Source organism: Xenopus tropicalis, chromosome 2, assembly GCF_000004195.4.
Source record: "Xenopus tropicalis strain Nigerian chromosome 2, UCB_Xtro_10.0, whole genome shotgun sequence".
Lineage (NCBI taxonomy): Eukaryota > Metazoa > Chordata > Amphibia > Anura > Pipidae > Xenopus > Xenopus tropicalis.
Genome location: NC_030678.2, coordinates 86,564,142 through 86,588,903, shown reverse-complemented (window position 1 = coordinate 86,588,903; position 24,762 = coordinate 86,564,142). Strand labels below are relative to the sequence as shown.

Genomic DNA, 24,762 nt, shown 5'->3' with positions numbered 1-24,762 from the left:
CAAATTTTTGCTCAGCCAGTTTTTCTGATTTGATTTGAATTGCATACAACTAAATACTGCTTCACTAAAAATCTTTGTTCAGAAAACACCCTAGTATTCAGATGTTCCTGGAAATGAAAGACATACCACTGTTATCTTTTTTTGTTGTTGTTGAAAGTGGATTCAATTATTATGCAGGCTGAGAGGGGGTTTCCAAACTTTTTCATATGACTGTATGTCTTTCTAGTATGACTATTTAAAAATCTTTCCCTTATTTTAAATGGTGGAAAGTATTCTATTAAAATGTGGGTTGTTTTTTTTTTTTTTTTTTGCATTTTTTTGCATTTTTCAAAGAGGTTTTCTATTGTTTGTGCACCCTGCAAATATCCATTTCCTGTTGCACTATATGCCTGTGTTGCTGCTGTTTATGAATAAAAATACATTCTATATCTACATGCCAAATTTAAGAATATCCTCTTCCCATTGGCATCATGGTAGACCACTTTGTTTTTATATCATTATAAATCTCAAAACAAATTAAGAATTTGCTATCACAAAAACAAAATGTTTAAAGAAAAAAAAAAAAACTATGGTCACAAATACAATGTGCAGTTATGCATAGGTGAGCAGGTATAAACCTGACACTGCTCATCATCCTGAGAAAACATTCCCCATCAGGGCCACCATCAGGGGGGGACTGTTGTCCCAGGCCCGGATGATCCTCCGCTTCAAAGGGGGTTGGGACCGTGAAACAGTTTTTAAGCTCAGGCCCCCTTTAAAGAATTTGGGCCCTGTCATTGGTGGCCAGTGGGGATTTCGATTGATTACACCCTGTGTGTACGTGTGAAGTCAGTAAGCACGGGGCAGACGTTTAAAAAAAAAAAAATGAATGCAGCAGGGAGCCGGGGGACATTGCAAGTGGATGCAGCCGGAAGAAGCAGGCAAATGCTGGTGGGAGCAGGGTGAGCCACTGGAGGATGCTAGGGATGGAGCTGGAGGACGCTAGGGACAGCAGTATGCAGCGGAGAGTGGGCCATAGTATGAGGACACTGGGGGAGGACTAGCAATGGTTTAGGGGGCCCTGGGCTGGCTACCAATGTCTGTGTGTCCTTTGTACTGATGGGAGGGGTCACTGGGGGGGCAAGGCAGGGCAGGGCGTTGGAGGAGGAATGGGGGTAGAACATTTTGTTGTGAGGGGCCCCGTGATTTCTGAAAGCAGCTTCATTCCCTATGGTGAAGGATGGTGGTACTAAGTAGTGGGTTTGTGTTTTGTCAGCAGAGACTGAGAAGCCAGTCAGGAATGAAGGCAAGTTAAATCAAACCAAATAGATAGCAATGCAAGATACTGGAGCCTGGATTGGAGGTACACCTTCCTGCAGGACAATCACCCTAAAACATACAGAACAAACTAAACTGCAGTGGTTTAAACCCTTTAAGTCTTAGAATGTCCCAGTCAAACACCCGGCATCAATCAGATTGGGAATCCAACCAGGCAGAGTTTGAAGAATTTTGCCAAAAGAAATAGCTGTGAACTGCAGCTGTGCAAATCTCATTCAGACTTACCTCAAAAGACCCACAGCTTATTTAAAAAAGACAAGGAAAGCCTGCATCTCCAGTGATTATAACTGCTAAGTTCAGACTCTGACCAGCCCAGGGCAGTCTCAAGGGATCCCTGGGTCACTGTGATAAAACATCTATATCACTAAAAGGTGTTAAGTAAATGGACAGTTTAACTTCAGACAGGAAATAGGGTATTTAAGTATCAAGTCAAGAGCTAAACCATTAAGTACAAGGTGATAACTCTGACAAACCGGCAAATTGGCAAAATCACATGGGAAAAAAAACAAAAAACAACTTCCAGTCTAGTCATGTGATAACTAGGGTGCAATTATGTTTAAATTTGGCCTAAAGTGTCAGATTAAGCAAAATCCCTATAGTGTGGTGGTTAATGTAATGACTTAAGGTGGCCATACACGTTAAGATCCGCTCGCTTGGCGAGGTCGCCAAGCGAGTGCATCTTCTCCCAATATCCCCACCTATGCGTGGGTGATATTGGGCGAATTAGGGCTAAATGATCGAATTATAACGAGGGTAATGGGTGCATCAACGAGCCGATGCGGTCCCCGATCCGACTAAATTTTTTTTATCCTGCCCGATTTCAGGCCAGATGTCGGTCGGGCAAGCCCATCGTTGCTACCCCTACATGGGCCGATAAGCTGCCGAATCGGTCTAAAGGACCGATATCTGCAGCTACAATTGGCCCGTGTTTGGCCACCTTTAGCATTTACTAGCCTGCTGTTTGAACATTTAATTGCATTTACCCAGTTCGAATATGGAACAATTAGACTTTTGTGTTGTATGAATTTGTATAAAAATCAGCATGTTATCTATAAGTGCAGCACATTTGGCAACCAAAGGCTCTTCAATCACTCTGAAGCAGGCCATACACGTACCAATTACGATCTTCATTTTTTCCCTCCATTGACGTTCAGGGCTGAATCGTCAGATATGGAGGCAGAAACAATAAGGATTCTACCCCATCTAACAATTCAGCCCCAAACGCAGATTTTGCTTGGGCACCTTCAACGGCTAGCTTTAACCAGAGGGAAAGTTTGTGTGTACATTCCTGAAAAAAATGTAAAGATTAAATAGTCTTCTTTTATCCAAGTGATTTAATTTGTACATTCAAAAGATACAAGACTGTTGCAGGAAGTCTGGATCACAGTCTCAGTAAAGAGAGAAGTGTCTCCATAATACACATCAGGTCTTACCACCCAATTTTTATCATGGCCTCAGCCTGGGCTCTGGCTACCCTATGCAGGCATATGTTCATAAGCAGGCACTTTGACTACATCACCCCCTTTCTTCTATTGAAGATGCTATTAGTTTCAATATGCCCAATGGGCATTTGGGTGGGTGGTTAGGGAAGAATCTAAATTAAAAAAAAATTATGTTTACCAAATAGTGCAGGGCAGAATGAATGTGTCAAGTAGACTGCAAATCAACAGAATAATACCTACATCTTATGCAAGGAAGCAATATTGTATTTATGACTATGAAGATATTCATTCATCCAGTATTAATAAATCTAAAGCAATTGGACTTGTTAAGTAATTATTTAACAAGTCCAGCTTTAGATTTATTTATACTAGATATAAATATTGTATTTAATGCCACCACTGCAATTAAACCCTATAGTAACATAAGGCAGTGGGTAAGCTCACATATAGGAATAATGTTAAAAAATAGGTACAAAGTGAAGAGAATGATTTCCACCCAGGGCTAGTTATGTATAAAAAAGTGCAGTTTGAAGCAAGAGAAAAAAATATTTATGAAATAAATAATTCTCATATCTTTGTACCTTTTAAAGTGAAATTAAGATAAAATCACTCAGGGTGCTAAGTTGTTGTGCTCCCCCCCAATTATTCTATTTGCACTTCCCCAAAAAACGCTGAGCGCTCTACCAACATTTTCTCACTGCCTCCCAGGCATCCATGCTGGCCTTGGGTAATGTGTTGGACAGAACATTTGTTAGATTTTTGTATGAAAATGTGCTTGGATAAAATTGGCACAGGGGACTCCAGGGAGTCCTAAAAAAACTGTGGTGTGGTGCTCAGCAAACAGTAGGGGTAGGGCGTAAGTGACTAGAATCACTAGGGGGTGCCTAACTTGGCACCCCACCCCCAAGAGATTTTAGCTTTCCTTTAAGTCAGCGCAACAGTAAGGCAAGTTTTCTCTGCTGGTGGAGAGAAGCCAATGCTCTCCCTTTCACTCCACTGCATCTCTGCATTGACAGGCATGGTGTCAGCCTCAACTTGTTTTCACACTGGATATAAGCTCAGTTGTCCGTGATGGTGGAGCGAAGGGGAACACAATGGCTTCTCTCCAGCTACAGAAGAAAACGCAGAGGAAGGGAAGCCAAGGATGTGCCTCGTCAATATTAGCCTGAGCAATTCATCAAGAGTAGTGAAAATAAATATATAAAAAAAAAATCAACAATTTTAAAACAGCCAAGTGTGAGACTACACACAGGAGGTAATAATGTATTTCAGTTAAATACTGATTTAATTCAAGTAGACATATGGCCATCTGTACATCAGATCAGCAGTAAATATATTTGAGGAGTGAATTTGTAAATTTTGGATGCAAGCAACACTACTTGCAAGGAGTATATTGTCTTGCATTGAAAAACAGTACATGTCTAGGCATTATCAGTGATGTGCCCAAAGCAATTCCTATAAAGTGCATGGAGTCACACACTCTTTCTTGATGAAAATAATTTAATGTTATTGTTCTGCTCTGAATGCAATTAACAGGCAGTTCCGAAAACTGGTTACCTTCAATAAAGCTAAGCACAGGAAGGAAATTTAAGGCAAATAGGAACTTGCACTGCAACCTCTCTCTCTCACATCAAGCCTTTATAGCAGTGATCAATTTGCTCCTGATAGTCCATGTTCTGTAGTGACACTTGCCACCATCAATTGATAGCAGCAAGTATTCTCTTATAAATGAAGCTATACTCTAAAGATAAGAAACATTACCTCTTACCATGTTGTGCTCCCTTTCATTCACTTTACTTATTTATTTTTAAATAGATCTATATTCTTTTTTTTCCCATCAACAAAAGAATAACAAGAGAACAATTCCTTCTGCATCTCACCCCAAATTAAGGGCAACATGCTAAACGCATTCATTTCTGGTGCGTTTGATTCCAATCAGTTTCTTTTTCAAACAGAAACAAAAAGAAAAGAAACTCAAAAAAATAAAGACTTTCAAAGCATAAAAGTTTCAGCATTGGGTCAGTGTGAATTTTATACACAGACCTTGCAAAAAAAGAGTTGGTTGACTCTGAAGTTCATATGCAGATGCTCAAATGCCCAACAGAATCACAGCTTTCTCCGCATGAATGAAGCAAGAGTGTAAGAGGTGAAGGAAAGAATTTGTCCTGATGAATTTTCCTGACCTCCCTCTCCTGTTTGCAGGAAGAATATAGAGGCAAGGGCTTAACTTGTCCAACAGATCCTTGTTCACAGCTGGAATCCTTCCATAGGTGCTTCTGTCTGCTGAAAGATATATTGCTGCTGAGATTCATCAACAGAAGGGACCAGTTGAGGGTCATCTTCCTCCACTCCAAAGTAATGTTCTATCAACTCAAATGCTTTTTGGTAGATTTCCTGGTTCTCGTGGCTCTGCAGGAACTCTATCTTATCAAGACCTAAAAGCCATTGGAAAAAATAAAGTATCACTCAAGAACAGGATATATTTATTTTCTTATAATACCACATGGCTAGCATGTTAAAGTGATACTGACACGAAAAAACTACTTTTCAAAATATGAATATACATAAAAAGTTACCTATAGGTTGTGTTGACGGTTTTTTGCTGACAGGTTTGGTTTTGTAAGTAATTGTTACTTGAAGTTCCTAAACCTTACTGTTTTGCCAACCTGACTGTCCTTTCCCAACCTGTCAGTTATAGCTTCTAATGCTAACAGACAAATATGGATGCCCCCTCATAGAGGAACACAGGGCATCAGACAGGTTATGTAAATGCCTCAGGCAAATATTTTTATGGCAAAATTATAAAGTTCTTGCAAAGACAATGTTATGATAGATGTAAAAAAAGATTTACCTTCTGGTGTCAGTATCACTTTAACGATCATCTATATAATTTAAAAATGAAAAAAGTTTGTTTGATTTCCTCTAGTTCCCCTCTGCCCTAAATAATGTGGTACTTCCACAGTAGAGGCCTTCCTCACTTACACATAAGCCCAGCACCCTGTCTTACCGTATGCCTCTTCAATTAGTCCACAATATGGGTTGATACCATTGCCTCCTTGCTTAGCTTCTTGCTCACCAAGCCGCAGTATATTTTCCAGTCCATTTAGTGCAACCTGAACAATCTTTGAGTCCATGACTGTGAGAAGGTCACACAAAGGTTTAATGCAGCCAAGGTTCACCAGGTACCTAATAAAAGATTGCACCAGTAAAATATCCTCTCTCATCTACTTGCATTTCCTTACAGATACAGATATGTATCCAGCTTCAAAACATACCTAATTTGCTCTGGTGTGCCTCCTGATGTTGCATTAGTGATTGCCCAAGCAGCCTCTTTTCGAGTTCGAAATTCAGCTTTTTGCAAAATCTCAATCAAAACTGGAAAAATGTTTGCATCAGCAACAGCCTTCAAGAAAGGTAGAGACATTGACAGAAACCAAGAGACATGAGAGACATTCTGCACATAAGAGGCAATCATAATAAAACACAAATACAGAATACAAAATTACTTGAAAAAAGTGTTAAGAAAAATATAATTAATAAAATAATTTTGTTTTAAAACAAAAGTAAACACTTATTTGGATTTGTGGTATCGGTTAGTACCATTTAAACTTAAAAGATACGGCAGTCATTTAATTACAAAGTAAGCCATGCTTGCTACCTGTATTTGGCCTCTGTTGCCAGCAGTAATATTTGAAATCGTCCAGCAGGCCTCCTTCCGAATGGACTCTTTTGGGCTACTCAAAAGATGAAGGAGGCAGGGAAGAGCTGAACAATTTAAGATGACCTGCAAAAAGTACAATTACTTTTAAAAGTTTTAATGAAGGAAATAAAAGGATATATACTAGTGATACAAATATAAAACAGGAATGCGACTTTGAAGTTACTTAATGGATAACTTCTGGGCAGCCCCAATAATGGCAGCACCAGTTTCACTTTAGCCGGTGGTATGAAAAACTTAATACTCCTTCCTGGCAATAGAAAGGTCAAAGTTTTTTTGTTTTTTAGAATATGCTGCTTCTTTACCTGTGTCTGGATATCATCTCCAGTGACAATATTTCCTACGGCCCTGAGTGCTGGAGAAGCTACCTTGTAATCATTGTGCCTAAGGAAGAGAAAAACTTTATTGAACCTCCAAGTAGTTGACTATTTAAATAAATTAGTGCCATATATCCAGCCACTGTGTCATAACAGACAAATAATATAATACTGGGTTGGTTTTAAGTTTTCAGAGGCAGCAATATAAAATACTAGACTAAATCATAAAAAGTGATGGCAAAAAATAAATGTATTTTTACCCTTGTGTGCTATGGCAGAGGAATATACAAGGTCTTCACCAAATACTTATGTTTAATCATTTTACAGCTATTTAAGTGGTTCCTTGACTTTTAATTACCACTATTTTCATACTAACATTAGGAGCTCCACCAGCCTGCGGCAGACTCCTGAGTCTATGACTGCCTGGATCTTCTCATTAGGACCATCGGAGAGATAAGAAAGAGCCCAGCAGGCGTCGGCTAACAGGTCTGAATCACTGCTGAATAGAAGGCGTGACAGCACAGGAAGACACTGAGACACCTACAGATAGAGCACACAGTGAGATAACATGCAAAATGAGGACATGTTTGTTACAAAACAGGCTACAAGATTTAGGGGAAGTAAAAGAAACAATAAAACCGATTCCAAATAAAGATTGCATGCTAATACAGAACTATTACAGGACAGAAATTAGGAAGAGGTAAAGAAAAAGTAAACAGGAGGAACCTTATCAAAGTCTGGAGGTGGGTTCTTTCCTCGACAAAGGTTAGACAAGGCCCAGACTGCATTTCGGGTCATGGTGAGGCGGGTTGATTTGGTAAGGAGGCTGTGAGAAAAAGTGAAGTGACAAATACTATACTTACAAGCTAGCTTTAAGAAAACCTTGGTACATTTAAATTCATAATGAAACAGACGTAATTAACACACTTTGTAAGAATCCAATAACATAATCATCTATTATCCTATCTGCTACATTTAGAGCCAGGTGTACCCATATAACACTGATCTGATTTAAGCATAATCCTGCCCTACCACATCTTGCGCATTACACATCTACTTTCAACTCTTTACCCTTTGTGGTCACAGCCTCATTGCACGCCCACATAAGGGTTAAAAATTTAGTGGCAAGCACAACTTTCCCTTGTTTGCTATAGTTTATACAGGAGCACTTGCCAGCTTCATGTTGTAGCTCTACCCCTTCCCAGCTACAGTCACGTGATCCAACCATTTGAGGGTTTTAACCTTCAAAGCAAGTAAGTTGCAGGTAACTCAGTCCCTTTGTTAAATGTATATTAAATCAGTAGAATTCTTAATAAATCAGATAAAAGTAAGTGTAGGACTGGCAAGGGGGGGGGGGGTGACTGTCATAGTTGTCCAACTTGAAGTATATTGTAATATACGGACTAACAATTCCTGTTTTGTTTAAAGGGGAGGGTATTTTTTAGTAGCTTAAAGCACAGAATGTCTTAATGTCCTATATATTGATAATGAGCGAGTGCAGAGGACCTCTTGTTGCTGTCTGTATGAATTTTTGTAGTCACAGTCTCATTGCATTCCACCTAATGGGCAAAAATTTAGTGGGGAGTGCATCACATTGGTTAGGTATTACACCCTCCATCACCCCACCGCTTCCTCAGGTGCACTGCCTTACCGCTTGCTTGCCCTACCTTCTGCCTGTTGCATCTGCTCCCCCTCCCACCCTGCTCTGCAATTTCTAATTTTTCTTAAGAACAACCATATGAAACTGGGGAGTATAATGACTCTTTGGATTCACTAGCCCAAGCAAAGGGCCACAAAACTTGGGCTTTGTCTTACACCATTTATTTACCGTATATACTCGAGCATAAGCCGAGGTACCTAATTTTACCTAAGAAAACTGGAAAAACTTATTGACTCGAGTATAAGCCTAGGGTGGGAAATGCAGCAGCTACTGCTAAGTTTCATCAAAATAAATACCAATAAAATTACATTATATGAGGCATCAGTGGGGTATATGTTTTTAAATATTTATTTCAAATAAAAACTGTAAACTAGCTCTGTAAGTGGAGGGTCAACAAAAACAATTGTTTTATCAACAATGATACCTTAAGAGTACTCAGCAACCAAGCTAAAACACAAAGAGTTAAAGTCATTCAAAACTATATATAGTTTATATAGCATATAAAGTGAAATGTCTAGTGCAGAATGGGACAGGTGAGGATGGTAGATGAAGATAAATTTGGGAGTGGGCCAGGGCACTGGAGGGTCTGGTTGCAGGTGGCCTAATTTGCACACAAAGGACAGAGGGTGCTAGTTTGGAGGGACCCAAGCACCCGACTCGAGTATAAGCCAAGGGTGACTTTTTGAGCACATTTTGGGTGCTGAAAAACTAGGCTTATAATCGAGTATATACAGTAATACATCTAGGAATTGGCATTTATCCTCTTAATATTTATTACTACCTCCTAAATTGTTGCATAACACAAAATCGAATACTTGACTGAAAGAACTTTAATATTAAACCTTTTTGCACTAGGGAATAAAGTCTAAACATTTCTATTGTGCTTAATTTCCTAACATTTCTATACTCCAGACTACTGGGGGATGAATATCCACATATTTTTTCTTAGTGTACCAAAGAGTTAGTTCCAGTTCTCGCCCTTCTTGTATGGTCCATAAAATAGTGTACACTCTAAGTACCATCAGAACTCACTTGAGTAGAGGAGGAAGGATGTCACAGCTTAAAACATAGTCTCTGCACACTGAACTGTCACCTGCAATGTTGCCCAAAGCCCAAACAGCCTGGCAGACAAGAAAAAAAAAGGACATGTCACCAATTCAAAAGGTTTAAATGAAAAGAACATGTATAAAATTCAACAGTAAATACAAGGATAATGCAATACTAACTATATATGATGTTGTATAACACCCAAGATAAACTGTGTAAATGTAAATTCAAGAACTTGTTGTCAGCTTAAGAACATAACCAGAATGTATAACATACTTTTCGCCTCCCACCCCCCCTTCATCTTTCTGTACCCCTCCCCCCCAGTGAAGGATGATATTACACAAAGGACAGATTATGTGTTGGGAGAATTCATACCTGTTCTTGCACATCTTCATAGTCAGAGTTCAACAACTGAATGAAGATTGGAACGGCTCCTGCTTCTATTACGATCTTGGTTTGTTGTGAGGTTCCAGAAGCTATATTTGTAAGGGCCCAGGCAGCTTCAAACTGCAAATGTCACCATTAAAGGAGAAAGAAAGGTAAAAACTAAGTAAACTTTATCAGAAAGGTCTATGTAAATACAGCCATAAGCACTCACAGAAACGCTGCACTGACTTCTCTGGAAAAAAGATTTGTTGAGTCTGTTTTCCTGTGCCAGAGACACGCAGCTCTCTCCTCTCCTGCTCCCCCCCTCCTTCAAGAATGCTAAGAACTCACTCCCCCCTCTTAGGAATATGGATCTGAGCCAATCAGCAGGAAGCTTCCTCAGTCTTACAAACTGAGCATGTACACCGGTCTTGGTGCAGGAGCGTGGCATTATAGGAACTTTCTTTACACAGCTCAGCATTTTTTTCTTCCTGTTTGGCTTCTGATCATCTGAACAGGTGAAATATGGGGAGACTTAAGGGCACTATTGAGACAACTGAAGGTATGCCTGCAGCTTGAGATTAACTCTATTAGCTTTCCTTTTCCATTAAACTAAGACTTTTTAAAAATGCATTTTTTTACAATTTCCTTTAAATAAATTCTTCAAGTAAAAATAATTAACACACCTGTAGTGTATAGTTGTCACTCTTCTTCAGAAATTCTACAAATCGCTCAACTACCCCTGGGGCATTTATGACCTCATCTATCGGTGGATTAGGCTCTGAAACACAAAAAAATAGCTTTAAAGCAGTGTTGTGTGTTTCAAAAATAGCACAGTATTTTATCTTACCAATCACTGTTTAAAATGTATCAAGAGCAAAATAAACAAAGTATATTTACATTCTGAACAAACACAACCAACCATTGTGCTTACAATATAAAAGCTAGCTGGATGCCTAAAGCTATATTAAAAGTAAACAATGCAATAAAACTGCTGTAAAGATTCCAGGCTCAAAAGAGTTGAGGGATTCCCTAAAATTATCCTGCATACCAATTTCCTGTGGGTCAAACGTTGACATACACTTTGCTAGCGTTTACTGGCTTTTAGTTTCTTAACTTGTACCAAATGCTTAGGGTAGCCTTTCACTACCTTCTTACAATATGTTAATGGCATTAGAAATATGAAAAACCCTAGATATTTCACAACACAATGAAAAGAACAGGCAAAAACTATCTTTAGTACAAACCCTATTCATCAAATGTTGAAGGAGGGGATATACAGGCTTTTAAAAGCCTCGAATCACCATTTCAGTGTTTTGACAAAAAGACAAACTTAAGAGATACAGCAAATAAAAAAAATTACACTAAAAAACACAAACTGTATTACCATAAAGTTAACCAATAAACATTAATGCATGCAAAATAAAACTCTCACTCCCTTCAGGAAAAAGTACTGGGGCCAATTTTTGTTTCTGAAGATTCATTTATTTGAGGTTTTGCTGTGTAACAGCAATGAGCCTTGCCAAAATCAACACTATTTTCCCCACGTCACTGAAATATTTTCACTTTCACTACTGACCTTTTGATAAAAGCTTTCTGAATTTCTGTGTGGTAGCTAACTGTAGGTCAGGGTCATCAGAGAGAAGTAATGCTACCATCTCACGGGTAATAACTCCATCCTGAGGAAGCAAGTCACACAAAACAGAAGTGAAAAAATCAAAACAACAGAGAAAATATGCTACAGAAATATATTATTTACCCCAGGTGTGGTGGAGCTGACATAAGAATCCATCAGTGGTCCATCAAACATGGAGGAATCTTCTGGTGCCAACTCCACATTCCGGCGTTTAAAGAGCTACATTTGGGAAGAAGGAAAGCTCAGTAATACAACTGGGCACAAAGTACTTGTGCAATCAATTCAGAATACTAAAGTGTAAAAAACACCCACATATACAATGATCTATAAGATCATATTCATATAGCAGGGTTGCTTGTTTAGCAAAAGAAAACCTATCAATACCTAACCAACATTACACCTACATGTGTGGAAATATAACAATCCTAAAAAAACAATGAAATACACAAAGAAAAAGTTTTATGATTCATATTACAGACATACAGCAGTCTCCAACTGCAACACATTTGGGTAGTATTTTTTGTGCCACAGATTACAAGTATTACTCTCTGGATATCTTGTAGGCATCATTGCAGCCTCCATCTAGGAGACAAATTATCATTATGATATATAAAAAGGAGATCCTATCAGCCTATTAGGGCAAGGCCAGAAAGCGTGATTCTGTTTTCATGTTTAAGAATTTTGCAGCTGGACCAATTGCCCTTCCATTAGAATGGCAATCACATGGACCCCTGCGATGCACTGGAAAGTAAAAGTAATTGCCTGCCTGTGGCATGGACAGTTGAGATTTTTAAATACCTTTATAACAGGTATGGATGTTTAATTAAAATATATAATTTGGGGTTTTATACTTAATTTGAAAATAATTGTTGTGTGGGTGTCAGGTACCAGATAGATAGAAAGACAGACATATAGATATAATGGATTATACAAAGTGGGTCAATGCTTCATTAGAAATATATTCTATAGCCTTGACTGGAAAAGTAAATATAAATACCTAGTTATTATTTGTTGAATTTAACAATTTTCAAAAATAAAGCACACATTTCAGCATGTCAAAAATATTGGGTGCCCTATCAGTGCACCCTTTGGCAGAACTTTTGACCTGTAATAAGATGCAAAGTGTACCTGTTGCTCCCTCTTCTGTTTGCGAAGTTGGATGCCTTCTTCCTCACGACGCCGGCGCATCTCTTCTGGGTTCAGAGCCTTGTTCTTAAAGCTCTTCATCCGACTGTTTTCCTTACCAGGGCTTGCCATAGTGTCTAGAGTGTTAGAAGCATAGGGAAGTGAACATTTCTCTCCCCCTTTATTTATATAGCTAAGCCAGACTGTTATATTTATTTGAAAAATTGTAACTAAATATACAGCTTCATAAATTAAACATATACATAACTACAGGGCCACTATAAGTAGTTACAGGGACCCATACCATCAAGAAAGCAGGTGCACCCAATTTCTAATCCACAAGCCCAAAAGAAAAAAAAAATGCAACAAAGTTATGAGTGATCTATACACTCAAGAGACTAAAAGGATAACTGGAAACCAACAAATGGTTTATGCATTTCATGGCAGTGCTATATTGGGGAGTTGAGGTAAATCAGATGGCTGAATGATTAGCCATTAAAGGAGAAGGAAAGGTTAAAACTAAGTACGGTAAGCTTTATCAGAAAGATATATGTAAATACAGCCATGAACACTCACAACCCTCAACACAGGATTAATTATCTTCTTTTGTGTACACATGTTCTTCGGTATCAGACTTTCTTTCTCAGAAAAATCCTTCAGGACACAGCACAAATCTGCGCAGTTTGCTCCTCTCTCCCTCCCTTCTCTGTCCTGCCCTGCCCACTCTGCTACCAGCAGCCAAAGCTAAGACCAAGTATGGCAGCTGACAAACAGAGGGAGCTTCTAGGGCTGTTAACTCAGGTATGGTAAAGTCTTCTACAGAATAAATATAGCATTCTAGTTTGTGGCTAATCTATTGGCAATAAAATACCAAATTGGCTCTCCTTCTCCTTTATGTCTAAGTCACACCAGGGTCCCCAGACTTTAGCAAATCTATTGGCTCAGCCATATTATTTCATATGTCATATGGTTTCAAATATTAGTTTACATAATGACACCACGTTGCTTACTAACTGCTTCCGCGCTTAAAGAGAAGGTGGTGTTCTGCCCATCCACTGCACAGCTGTAAGTCGCCGGTGGGATGGCACACGCTGCACAGGCGATTTCGACAAATCGCCGAAGTTGCCTCGCGAGACATTTTCGGCGATTTGCCGAAATCACGCCTCCGCGTGTGCCATCCCACCAGCAACTTACATTTTCGCCAGTGGGATGGCAACTCAGGGAGATTAGTCGCCCGCGAACAGGGAGATTTGTCGCGGGCAACTAATCTCCCCTTGTGCCAGAGCCCTTAAGCAGCTAAGCAGACAAATGGCAGGAACCAAAACAAAAGGGCCGGTTATTTGCCATAGAAAAATCTGATGTGTAAACTGTACCGTGAAAAATTTGCCATCGAACATCACATGCCTGTTGGAAGAGAATCCAGCATGCTGCATTTTCATCCAACAAGATAAAATCTGATGGTGCCTAACCACCCTTTTTTCTTACTGTCGGATGGCGATGCAGGAACAAAACATACCATCAGACTTTATCTAATGTGAGTTTACCTTACAGCCTATGGAGATTAGATTTTGTATAATCCTACAAAATTTTGTGCTGTTGCATGAAGTATCAGATTAAATCTGACCCACAAAATCTGATTAAAATCTCCCGTATAGTTTAGCCCTAAGGATAGGGAACTGTATAAACCAGAGTTTTAACAAGCTAGTGGGGAAAAAAAAATCTGTGCAGACACCAGAGATGCCTTGTGCTTGTATAGTGTCATGCACTAAATATAGGATACCTAGTGCCACCAGTTTTAAAATTGTACATTACTTTATACATTTAATGACCACTTCAACACCTTATCAAAATCCCATTGCAATTATTTCTCTAAAATACACAAGTCTTAATAAACCTGTAAAATGTATCTTCTTAAAAAATCTTAGTAATTTCATCAGTTACAACTGTTAATAATGCTTAATGTGTCATCATTAAGTATGAAAAATGAAAAGCAAACTAATTTATGAAGCTCGAGGCTGCCCAGGGAAATCTGAAAAGATTGGGGCCTCCTGGCTGGAAGCTAATCCCAAAGTTCAACCTGACTAAACCACCGGGCACCTGTGTTGCTTGAGTCTACTATGCAATGTATCTTTCACATATATGTCCTCCTATACCACCTATTGGCCATTATCTGCCTTATGTATACATGTATTCTACCTCCAGTGAAAACTGACTCTACAGGCAAGACTATTATATGACTTCTCAGTCAGTGTTCTTAGAAATATCAATGTCTGATATCCCACACTCGGAACAGAAACTCCTGAACTAATATATATATATATATATATATATATATATATATATATATATTATATATATATATTTTATTACACAGCAGCCAGACTTTCGATCACCTCCAAGTGGAAATCCTCAGAACCCTCCAGCACAGGAGAGCTTATTTCTCGCTTACGAGATATGAAAGTGTTGGAAGAAATGACAGCTAGACTCAGGGGAACAACCCCATAACACGATAAAATATGGTCAAAGTGGGACTATTTCATCTCCCAAAATTATACACCCAATAGGAACAGACTTATGCAATACGGGATATTACCCCATCCGTACTAACTTAAGAGTGAGCATAGAGGCAATAGATAGAATTTGACTCACTCTGCTGAGAAACATATTGGAACTGTTATTGTTTTGACTCTGTTTTGCCTGTCAACCCCTTTATCACTTTATTTACATGTATAAAATCTGATTCGACTTTATGCCATATGATCTTTGTCACTGATTATAATATCCACAGTACTACATCTTGAAGAAACAAACACTATATGTCAAATAATGCTGTTAAAACCAAATAAAATTTAAGTTACAAAAAAAAGAAATATCAGTGTCTAAAACTGTAAGTGGCATTCAAGTGCATTAAAAGTGGCCATGTAGCACCATAAACAATATTTGCTAAACCAGTAAAATCACATAGCAATACAAAGCCAAAGAAACAAAATTCTTCGTAAGAAATGTGTGTCTGACAGTCATACTGTTTTCCTTTCATTCACAATTCAACACTCAATATATGATCTAGGGAAGAAGCACTTACAACCTAATAGTACAACATTGTAGCTACAAAAAAAAACAAAACAAAAACTACAGTTTAACGGGTTTGTAGAACAAGTACTTTCAACCACCATCACACGCCTCCAGAAAAGTAATGAAGTGATGGAGTTAAAGGAACAGTAACACTAAAAAATGAAAGAGCTTTAAAGTAATAAAAATATAATGCACTGTTGCCCTGCACTGGTAAAACTGGTGTGTTTGCTACAGTAACACTACTATAATTTATATAATAAGCTGCTGTGTAGCCACGGGGGCAGCCATTCAAGCTGGGAAAAAAGGAGAAAAGGCACAGGTTACATAGCAGATAACAGATAAGCTTTGTAGAATACAATAGTGTTTTATCTGTTATCTGCTATGTGCCTGTGCCTTTTCTCCTTTGAATGGCTGCCTCCATGGCTACATAGCAGCTTATTTATATAAATTATAGTAGACTTTCTGAAGTAAACACACAACTTTTACCAGTGCAGGGCAGCAGCACATTATATTTTAGTTACTTTTATACACTTTCATTTTTTGGTGTTACTGTTCCTTTAAGGATAATAGCAGCTCCCTGTAGAATTCAATACTAACAATACTGTGGAGTTGACAAAAAAATAAATGTTGGGACACTTTCCTCTTTTCTTTTGTTAATCATGGTACTAATGTAGTTTGGGGAGTGTTTAGGGTCTTTCAAAGAAAATGCAGAAGTGCGAGGACAAGCTAAATCATGGCCATCCATTACAGGTATCAGACCCCTTATCCGGAAACCCATTATCCAGAAAGTTCGAATTACGGAAAGGCCATCTCCCATAGACTCCATTTTAATCAAATAATTTACATTTTTATAAATGATTTCCTTTATCTCTGTAATAATAAAACAGTACCTTGTACTTGATCCCAACTAAGATATAATTATTCCTTATTGGAGGCAAAACAATCCTATTGGGTTTAATCACTGTTTAAATATTTTTTTAAGTAGACTTAGGTTAGGAGATCTGAATTACAGAAAGATCCCTTATCCAGAAAACCCCAGGTCCCGAGCATAATGGATAATGGGTCCCATACCTGTACTGGCTTTGGGCACACAAAATTTCTGGTAGCAGAAACAGTACCAACAATCAGAGGATATTGAATGGCTCTAGTAGCTCCACAGTGTAAGTATTTAATCCTAAATTGCCCCGCAATGTCGCCCGAAGTTGTCTTGAGAGGAAACTTTGGGGGACTTCAGAACATTGCAGCGACGCAAATGCCATCCCACCGGCGATTTACATTCTACCCAGGGTGATATTAGCCGCCGCGACAACGAAGATTTGTCGTGGAGTGACAAATCTCCCCGTGTGCCACTGCCCTAAGATGGATTGTAATTATACTTACCCACATCATTTCATTGCACTTTTCTGAAGGTGTGATTGTAGTTAGTTATACTAGTTACACAAGTCCAAGTTCTCCACACCTATGTGAGATTGAAGTGTTATATGTTTGGTGCTACAGTGTTGCACTATTAGGTTGAATGCGCTTTTTCCACAGATCATAGGTTCTAAGGATCACACATCAAGTACACAATCATTTTGTTCTGTTATTATAAATATTATATATATTATAAAACAACTGGTATATGGTAGATCTGTCCAAACTGCAGCTATCCACATACTAAAACAAAGTAGTTGTAGTTTTGGAGGGTCTCGGGAATGAATCCTTTCACGATTAAAACCCTTTCGAATGATGAAAGAAAATATAATTCTTATTAAAATTTCAATACATATTCAATAGAGCTGGGCGGTATGACCAAAAATTTATATCACGGTATTTTTCAAAATTATATCGGTATCACGGTATTTGACGGTATTTTTTTTTCCAATTAACATTGGTGGCCAGGGCCCCTAAATTTTGCTATTGAGACAATTAGTATTTAATCCACAGAGAACAAAGTTGAAAATATATTGAAAGGCTCGTGTTGGTACAATTCCTCAGAGGTTCTAAATCGGTATATGAAGCACTGCTTCATGCAGTTCTGTTCTTGGAATGTGCAATTTTGGGAGGTTTGTACCAGTGAGGCGCCAGTAGAGGGAGCATGTGACCAGCTAAGCAGGAAGCTTTCCCCCCACTTTCCCCTTATAATTACGATTATTATTTATAAGCACCCCCCCATACAGCAAGTTGGCCAGCGCTGCGGCCAGCGATGCATCCTGTGCCGCTTCTGTTGCCGCTTTGGGTTGCGCCCCGTGCGTACGTGACGTCACGTACGCACGGGGCGCCCGTGTGTACTGACGTCATGTACGCACGGGGCGCAACCCGATCATCACCGGTAAGGGGGTATTTCAAAAATGAATATCGGTTTTTAAAAAAAAAACCGGTATTCGGTATTTTACGGTATACCGCCCAGCACTAATATTCAATAAAACGCTTCACTGGCTTGATTCCAGACACAATGTACTAGAAGTCAGTTCTGCTACAGGTCAGTAAATTAGCTGGCTTGTTACAGTGTTTCGGAGTACCAGGAGGTAGGGCTGGGCGATATACCGTTTAATACCGAATACCGGTGTTTTTTTTTTTTTTTAAAAAACTATATTCATTTTTCAGATACCGCAATACCGGGGTGTCAGGGTACTCACTCGTGTGGCCCGGTCTCGCGCGCCTCCCGTTGTCCGCGGGACGTTGCGCACGCGTGTCCAGGTGCGCGTGCGTCAAAGCGCACGTACATGTCAAAGCGTGCACATCCGCGACGTGCTGATGGCGCCGGTTCTGCGCATGCGTGGGGGGTATTTAAAGCTATCAAACACCTCCTCCTGTGCTATGTTGTCTGCGGCCTTGCCTGGGAAACTAACCTGCCTGATTTACCTTACGACTTTCTGTTGCCGATCCTTCGCTTGCCTGACTCTGATTTTCAATACTGCAGTAATTATTCTCTAATTTATTAGGAAATGGGGTTAACACCTAATCATGCATGGGAAAAAAAAATACCGTCAAATACCGTGACACCGATATAATTTTGAAAAATACCGTGATATAAATTTTTGGTCATACCGCCCAGCTCTACCAGGAGGGCATAAAATATAAAAAGACAGGCACCTCAATACATAGCAATTACTAAATAACTTCTACTAACCAGTAGAAACATTTAACAAATTTATATTGGACATTATTAGATATTAGTTTCTCAGAAATACATTTCACCTTATGAAAAAAAAACACATTTTAAAAAAAGATCCCCTTAAAAGTAACAAAAAGTACCTTTCCAAGAAATCACACTCCCTATTACTGGAAGCGTTCAGAAATAAAAAAAACTCCTCCTACCAAATTCTAATAGTTACCATGCAGGTACATAACATAGAAAGGGCAAGCTTTAGCAAGCGACTCATGCACTAGGAAAAGCAGAAAATTGCCTCAGGATTCCAACACCAAAAGTGGGGACTATCATCTGCGCCGCCATCAAGGGTGGACAGGGCGGGCCCGGTGGGTTTCGGGGCTTAAGGGGGGCCTGCTAGCTCACTCACTTGGATTAACGGGTCACTTGATGTCAGTAAGATGCAGACATTGAAAGGGAGGGCGGGAGCTAGGGTCCAGGCACTTTCATTCCCCCACACAAACTTCTGTGACAAAACGAAGAGCACTGAAAGCTGTGTAGGAGAAAGAATATGCCGGCACCCTAGCTCCCGCCCTCCCTTTAGAAGACCTTAGCACACTGACATCAGGGGGGGCCGGTAATCCAAGTAACCGCATACTGCCCAACAGTCCCGCTTTTCCTAACACAGCCCTCAGTTCCCAATTACTACTTACACCTCCCGCAAGGATGTTAACTGCAGGTTCCCAGCCTCCTGTCTTACAGAAAATCTCGACGCCACAAGTCTCATCACGCGAGACTGGAATCACGACTACACGCAAGCGTAAGGACGCATCACGTAGCGACTAGTTCCTATCCTCTGAAAGGACCTTGAGTACATCGTTATCATGTGATCCCACCATGTGACTGCCCTGTGGAGGTTTAGCTGATATTAAGCGCTAGATTCAAAAGAGGGAGAAGCAGTAAGGGATTCGTACTATAGGCTGGGTACATTGGGCTACTTTCTAGCTTGAGGGTGGAATACACTGTGCTCTGGATGTTTGTAAGGTGGGTAGGTTCAATATGCCTGGATGTTTGTGTGATGTGATTTCACAGCAAATGGCACAGTGAAGCCCCCCCACAAGCACTCCGAGGAACACTGAATCCTCTGCTCACCAGAATGCAGAGGCACAGTGAACACCCCTTCCCCCTTTTGTCTAGTTCCAAGTTGCTAATGGAACAGAGCAGTTTTACAGACTAGGAAATAGATCTTTCAGCTAAAATCTAGTGGGAAAAGGAACAGTAATAGAAACTAGACAATTTGGTCTGACATATCTAGATCCTAGTTGGTAAAAGAACAGAGCAGCTTTACAGATTAGGAAATAGATCTGTCAGTATAGTTTTGCTAACATCTAGTGGGAAAAAAAACTAATAGAAACTAGATAATATGGTCAGATATATCTAGTTTCTAGTTGGTAATGGAACAGTGTACCTTTACATATAAGGAAATAGATTTTTTTTTATATAGTTGGACTATATTCTTGTTGGAAAATGAATAATCATAGGAATTATAAAATATAATGCATGTAGGATAGATCCTACTTGTTTTCGGTGCTTCTAATGACTGGATGGTATAATTTAGCTAACTTTAAATTAGTAATTTCAATCATAATTCTAAAAGAGGCTGTAATTTTATCCTGGTTAAAAATGCTGTCACCTAGTAAAATAAAGTATTGCAACTAGCCTGTTTATAGCTAGTTAGAGTATTTAAAATCATATAATAAAGTAATAAATATAGATAAATAATAAATTAACATTTTATTTCCACTCATAAATTCAACAGTTTTAATATATTGTAAATATCAAATTGTCAATGTTTCCTCTCAAACAATATAATTTGTTTCTTATTTCATACTGTTAGCCAATATGATCTAGTATATTTTATAAAGAGAATTATAATTTTTTTCTAGTGGGTTATGCATTATGACATGCTATAAATTGGCTACATAGAATCTAGTGATTTTTAAACAAGGAGTCTATTTCCTAGTTGCTTATTTACAGCTTTGCTTTACAAGGATGCAATTATCCACTAGGATCTAGTGTTTTTTAAACAAGCAGTCTATTTCCTAGTTGCCTAAATACATCTTTATGGACTGGGAGGTGGGGGTTGTTGTGGGTGCAACAGGAGCTGAGGAAGCTGTATGTGTAGCTCCTGGCTTGGGGCATCTTCTTCAGACACTGGGGAGCACCCTGGCTGCAGCAGGGCATCTCCCTGGAATCTAACCTAGCTGCGGCAGGAAGACTCCCTCCAACAGTTTGGAGGCTTATTGGTGGGACTCAGCAGCTAAAGGGATTGTTATACAGGTATGGGATCCCTTATCCGGAAACCCGATATCCAGAAAGCTCCGAATTACGGAAAGCCTGTCTCCCATAGACTCCATTATAAGCAAATAATTCCGATTTTAAAAATTGATTTCCTTTTTCTCTGTAAAAATAAAACAGTGCTTTGTATTTGATCCAAACTAAGATATAATTAATCCTTACTGGATGCAAAATAATCTTATTAAGTTTTATTCATGTTTTATTGATTTTTTAATAGACTTAAAGTATGAAGATCCAAATTATGGAAAGACCCCTTATCCGGAATACCCTTGGTCCTGGGCATTCTGGATAACGGGTCCTATACCTGTACCATAGAGGAATCCTGTGCCTTTATTTGTGGAGTTGCCTAAAGGAACCATGTGTTCTTGACTCAATAAGGGGCTTCATTTGGAAACCTCAGGCTGTCCCTGTGGGAGTTCTATCCAATTCAACTGTGGACTGTTTTATGAGACTTCAAATGATGTTATCTTGTTTATGTTTCTCCCATTTTTATAATCTGGTGTAATAAAGCCCTGTGTAACCCCTGTTCCCAGAGTGTGTTGTGTCCCTGTTTTGTGCCAGTCTCGTGACAGGGTACACAGCAGGATAGTGTAAACAGACGCCCTGTACTACTCTACAGGGACAATAGAATCCACAAGGATAGTGCTGTCCAACTTCTGTGGTACCGAGGGCAGGATTTTTTCCAGCCTACATGGTGGAGGGCCAATAATGGAAGCCAATGTAGACCACTCCCCTTTTTAAACCACACCCACTTGAAACCACACCCATGTTATCATATGACCATACCAATATTAATGGTGGTAGTACAGTAAAAACCTGCCATACTCTGCCTGTCCTGCCTGTGTGTGCCATACTCTGCCTACCCTACCTGTGTGTGCCATCTGCCTGCTCTACCCTGCATGTGTGTGACCTACTCTGCCTGCCTTATGCTGCCTGTGTGTATGGCAAACACAGGCAGCATAGGGCAGGCAGAGTATCGCACACACAGGCAGCATACAGTGACACAATGCTGGCACTGCTCCTACAGTCTCCACAATAGCTATATATTTTTAATTGCAATACCACCTCAGTATATGTTCTTTTTATAGTGTGCAGGGTTTATTTGTGAGTTTCTACTGCTCCTACAGTAGTCTTGTCTGAGGTGTGAACAGGTGAACAATGTGGGTGATTACAGCCTGAGCCTGAGGTCTGAACAATGCAGGGGGTGAACAATGTAGGGATTGAAAGGTGTGAACAACACAGGGGATTACATGTTTAAACAATACAAGGGGATTACAGCCTGAATCTGAAATGTGAACCATGCAGGGGGCCAGTTAATCTCAGTACTAATAGCACATAAAGCTTACAAAAAGGTAAGCCATCAAAGCAGCCAGACAGGTGAGGGCACACAGAGGGGGGTCACAGGCTGCCAGTTGGACAGCACTGCACTAGGATATAGTGTATTTCATGGTAAGAGTCTATTTCCCAGTGGGTTAAACACTATGGGATGCTGTGAATGGATTCCTTGTTCTGCTTTGCTGGGAAACTAGAATTCTCTAGGATCTAGTGTATTTTATAGAAAGAGTCAACTTCCTAGTGGGCTACACATTATGATTTGCTGTGAACCGGCTATGTTTTGCTCTACTATAATCAATTAGTCTATTTTATGGAATAAAATGGGTATTTCCCAGTGGAATATCCTCTCTATTGGTATACTATCAGTGCTTGATTTGTGGCGGGATGGCATCCCGTTACCTATTAAAAATGGCTATTTTCCATCCCGGTGGGCAGGATGCCATGATTAATAATACCAGAGCTATATTGGAACATTGCAACCGCCGCCCCCCCTGGCTGTTACATGGATGTGAGTCGTCATCCAACTCGCCCCCCCGAGCTACTTGGATGTGCCCATACTGAGCAGGAAGTGTTTACCAGATAGGCGCTATTGCAGTCAGCTCAGAGGGAGCTGCAGACCAACGACGCTGCCCTGGTCACCTGCGCCCATCTCGCCTTACTGACTTACTGTCCGTCTGGTCAGTCACCACCACCCCATGACATAAACCCTTTCTACTTCTCTCTCCGACTTGTCTTTCTACCTCCCTCTCTCTCTCCCCGCCTTGCCTTTCTCCCTCTCTCTCCCTGCCTTTCTCCCTCCCTCTCTATATGAAATAATCTGTCATCCTGCTATGAGTTCAGGGGTATTTATAGAAGGGCTTGCCACTGTACCACCTTGCTAGGAGTTCTGAAGTAATACTTGAAATTGCCATTCACTGATAGTGTATCTGTAACATAGGTGGTTTGAAAGCAGGGTGGCCTCCCAAATTGGTCCTACTGGCATGATTGCAGTTCTTATTTGGTTAATAAACACAGTATCAATTTGCTGCAGTTATACTGGCATGCCTAGGGTTAATATGCTGTTATCCATTATACTTAAGGATTTAAATCTGGGTTGTGTTTAGGTAAAATGGGTGTGTTTGGGGTGTGGCCAAAAGTGGGCATACTTTAGGCATAAAACAGAATAGTGTATTCTATACATTTCTTGCAATATTTAGCTCTTAAAGAAACCATTTTTTAATATACATGGAAATAGCAAAATAACTGGTGGGCGAGGATTATTAAACAGTGGGTGTGGCTAATAATTATGGGCGTGGTTATTTTTTTGCACTACAGGTGGCACATATCCCATCCCTCCACTTTTCTTAACCCAATTCAAGCACGGTATACTATAAAACAGTGCTGTCAAACTTCTGTGGCGCTTCGGTCTGTTTAATAAACATATCATAGATTTGTTGATCTAATAATTAAAGGGTTAAACAGAAAAATTTTTTGCTATTTTGCTAGTTTCTTAATGAATGTATATTTGCATTTTAAGTGAATATAATGTTCATATCTTTATTTAAAGGGGAAGTTAAGGTTCCCTGGCACATTTTTAATTTTTGTAAAAGTAAACAGCCCCCAGCCCCCTCCTAAACATGTTACTGACACTGTCAGAAAAATCAGTTCAGTCAGTCAGTTGCAAGACTCAAGGACATTTTTACAATATACAGTATAACACGAGAACTTGTTTCTGACCATGTACAATTTGCCAGTAATGAAGCAGGATTTACTCAGGCTATCCCCAGTCAAATGACATGGCTGAATGGGTCGTCCAAAGTGTTAGAAAGACTTTTGTTGAACTGGGCTTGACCCACACTCAGAACTGCTGAGTGTGAGGAACACACCAGTGATGGGCATAAAATAGAGCCCAGCACAGTTATTAATGTGTTGGGTGTTGTGATCAAATTTGCCAGCATCAGCATCTATGTTAAAAACAAAAGTTCCATAGAATGTTTACTCTTGTTTACAAAGACACCAAGCCAACCAAAAGAGATACTATAACTGAAGAGCCAGGATTATTACTCCTGTTCAGAGAGGAGACAGAGTGGAAACCACACTGGGCTGGTGGGCAGCAATTGAACAAAGTGTAAGAGATAGACCCATATCTTATGATGTAGTCACACCCCAAGGAAAGCACTACAGGACGAACAGAAGACACCTCAAGCCAGACAAAGTACCAATGCAGTAAGACACTGGTCCAGTGATATATGGAAACACTGAGACCATACAACACAAGGAGACCAGGTCCAAGAAGCTACATGTCCGCAGCAAGAACAAA

General features: G+C 39.6%; 1 protein-coding gene across 3 annotated transcripts; it reads right to left on the bottom strand.

The window, feature by feature from the left end:
* Positions 1 to 2,636: 2,636 nt before the first annotated feature.
* Positions 2,637 to 19,596, bottom strand: kpna6 (karyopherin alpha 6 (importin alpha 7)). 3 transcript variants are annotated; one of them, XM_018091194.2, is made up of 14 exons: positions 19,531 to 19,596; positions 12,632 to 12,765; positions 11,627 to 11,722; positions 11,447 to 11,546; positions 10,554 to 10,648; positions 9,877 to 10,008; positions 9,487 to 9,575; positions 7,521 to 7,620; positions 7,171 to 7,334; positions 6,783 to 6,861; positions 6,418 to 6,543; positions 6,035 to 6,162; positions 5,767 to 5,945; positions 2,637 to 5,194 (listed from the first exon to the last, which is right to left on the bottom strand). In XM_018091194.2, exons 2-14 carry the CDS (start codon positions 12,758 to 12,760, stop codon positions 5,007 to 5,009), a joined length of 1,605 nt encoding a protein of 534 aa, XP_017946683.1. In that variant the 5' UTR covers positions 12,761 to 12,765; positions 19,531 to 19,596; the 3' UTR covers positions 2,637 to 5,006.
* Between the last annotated feature and the right edge of the window lie 5,166 nt (positions 19,597 to 24,762).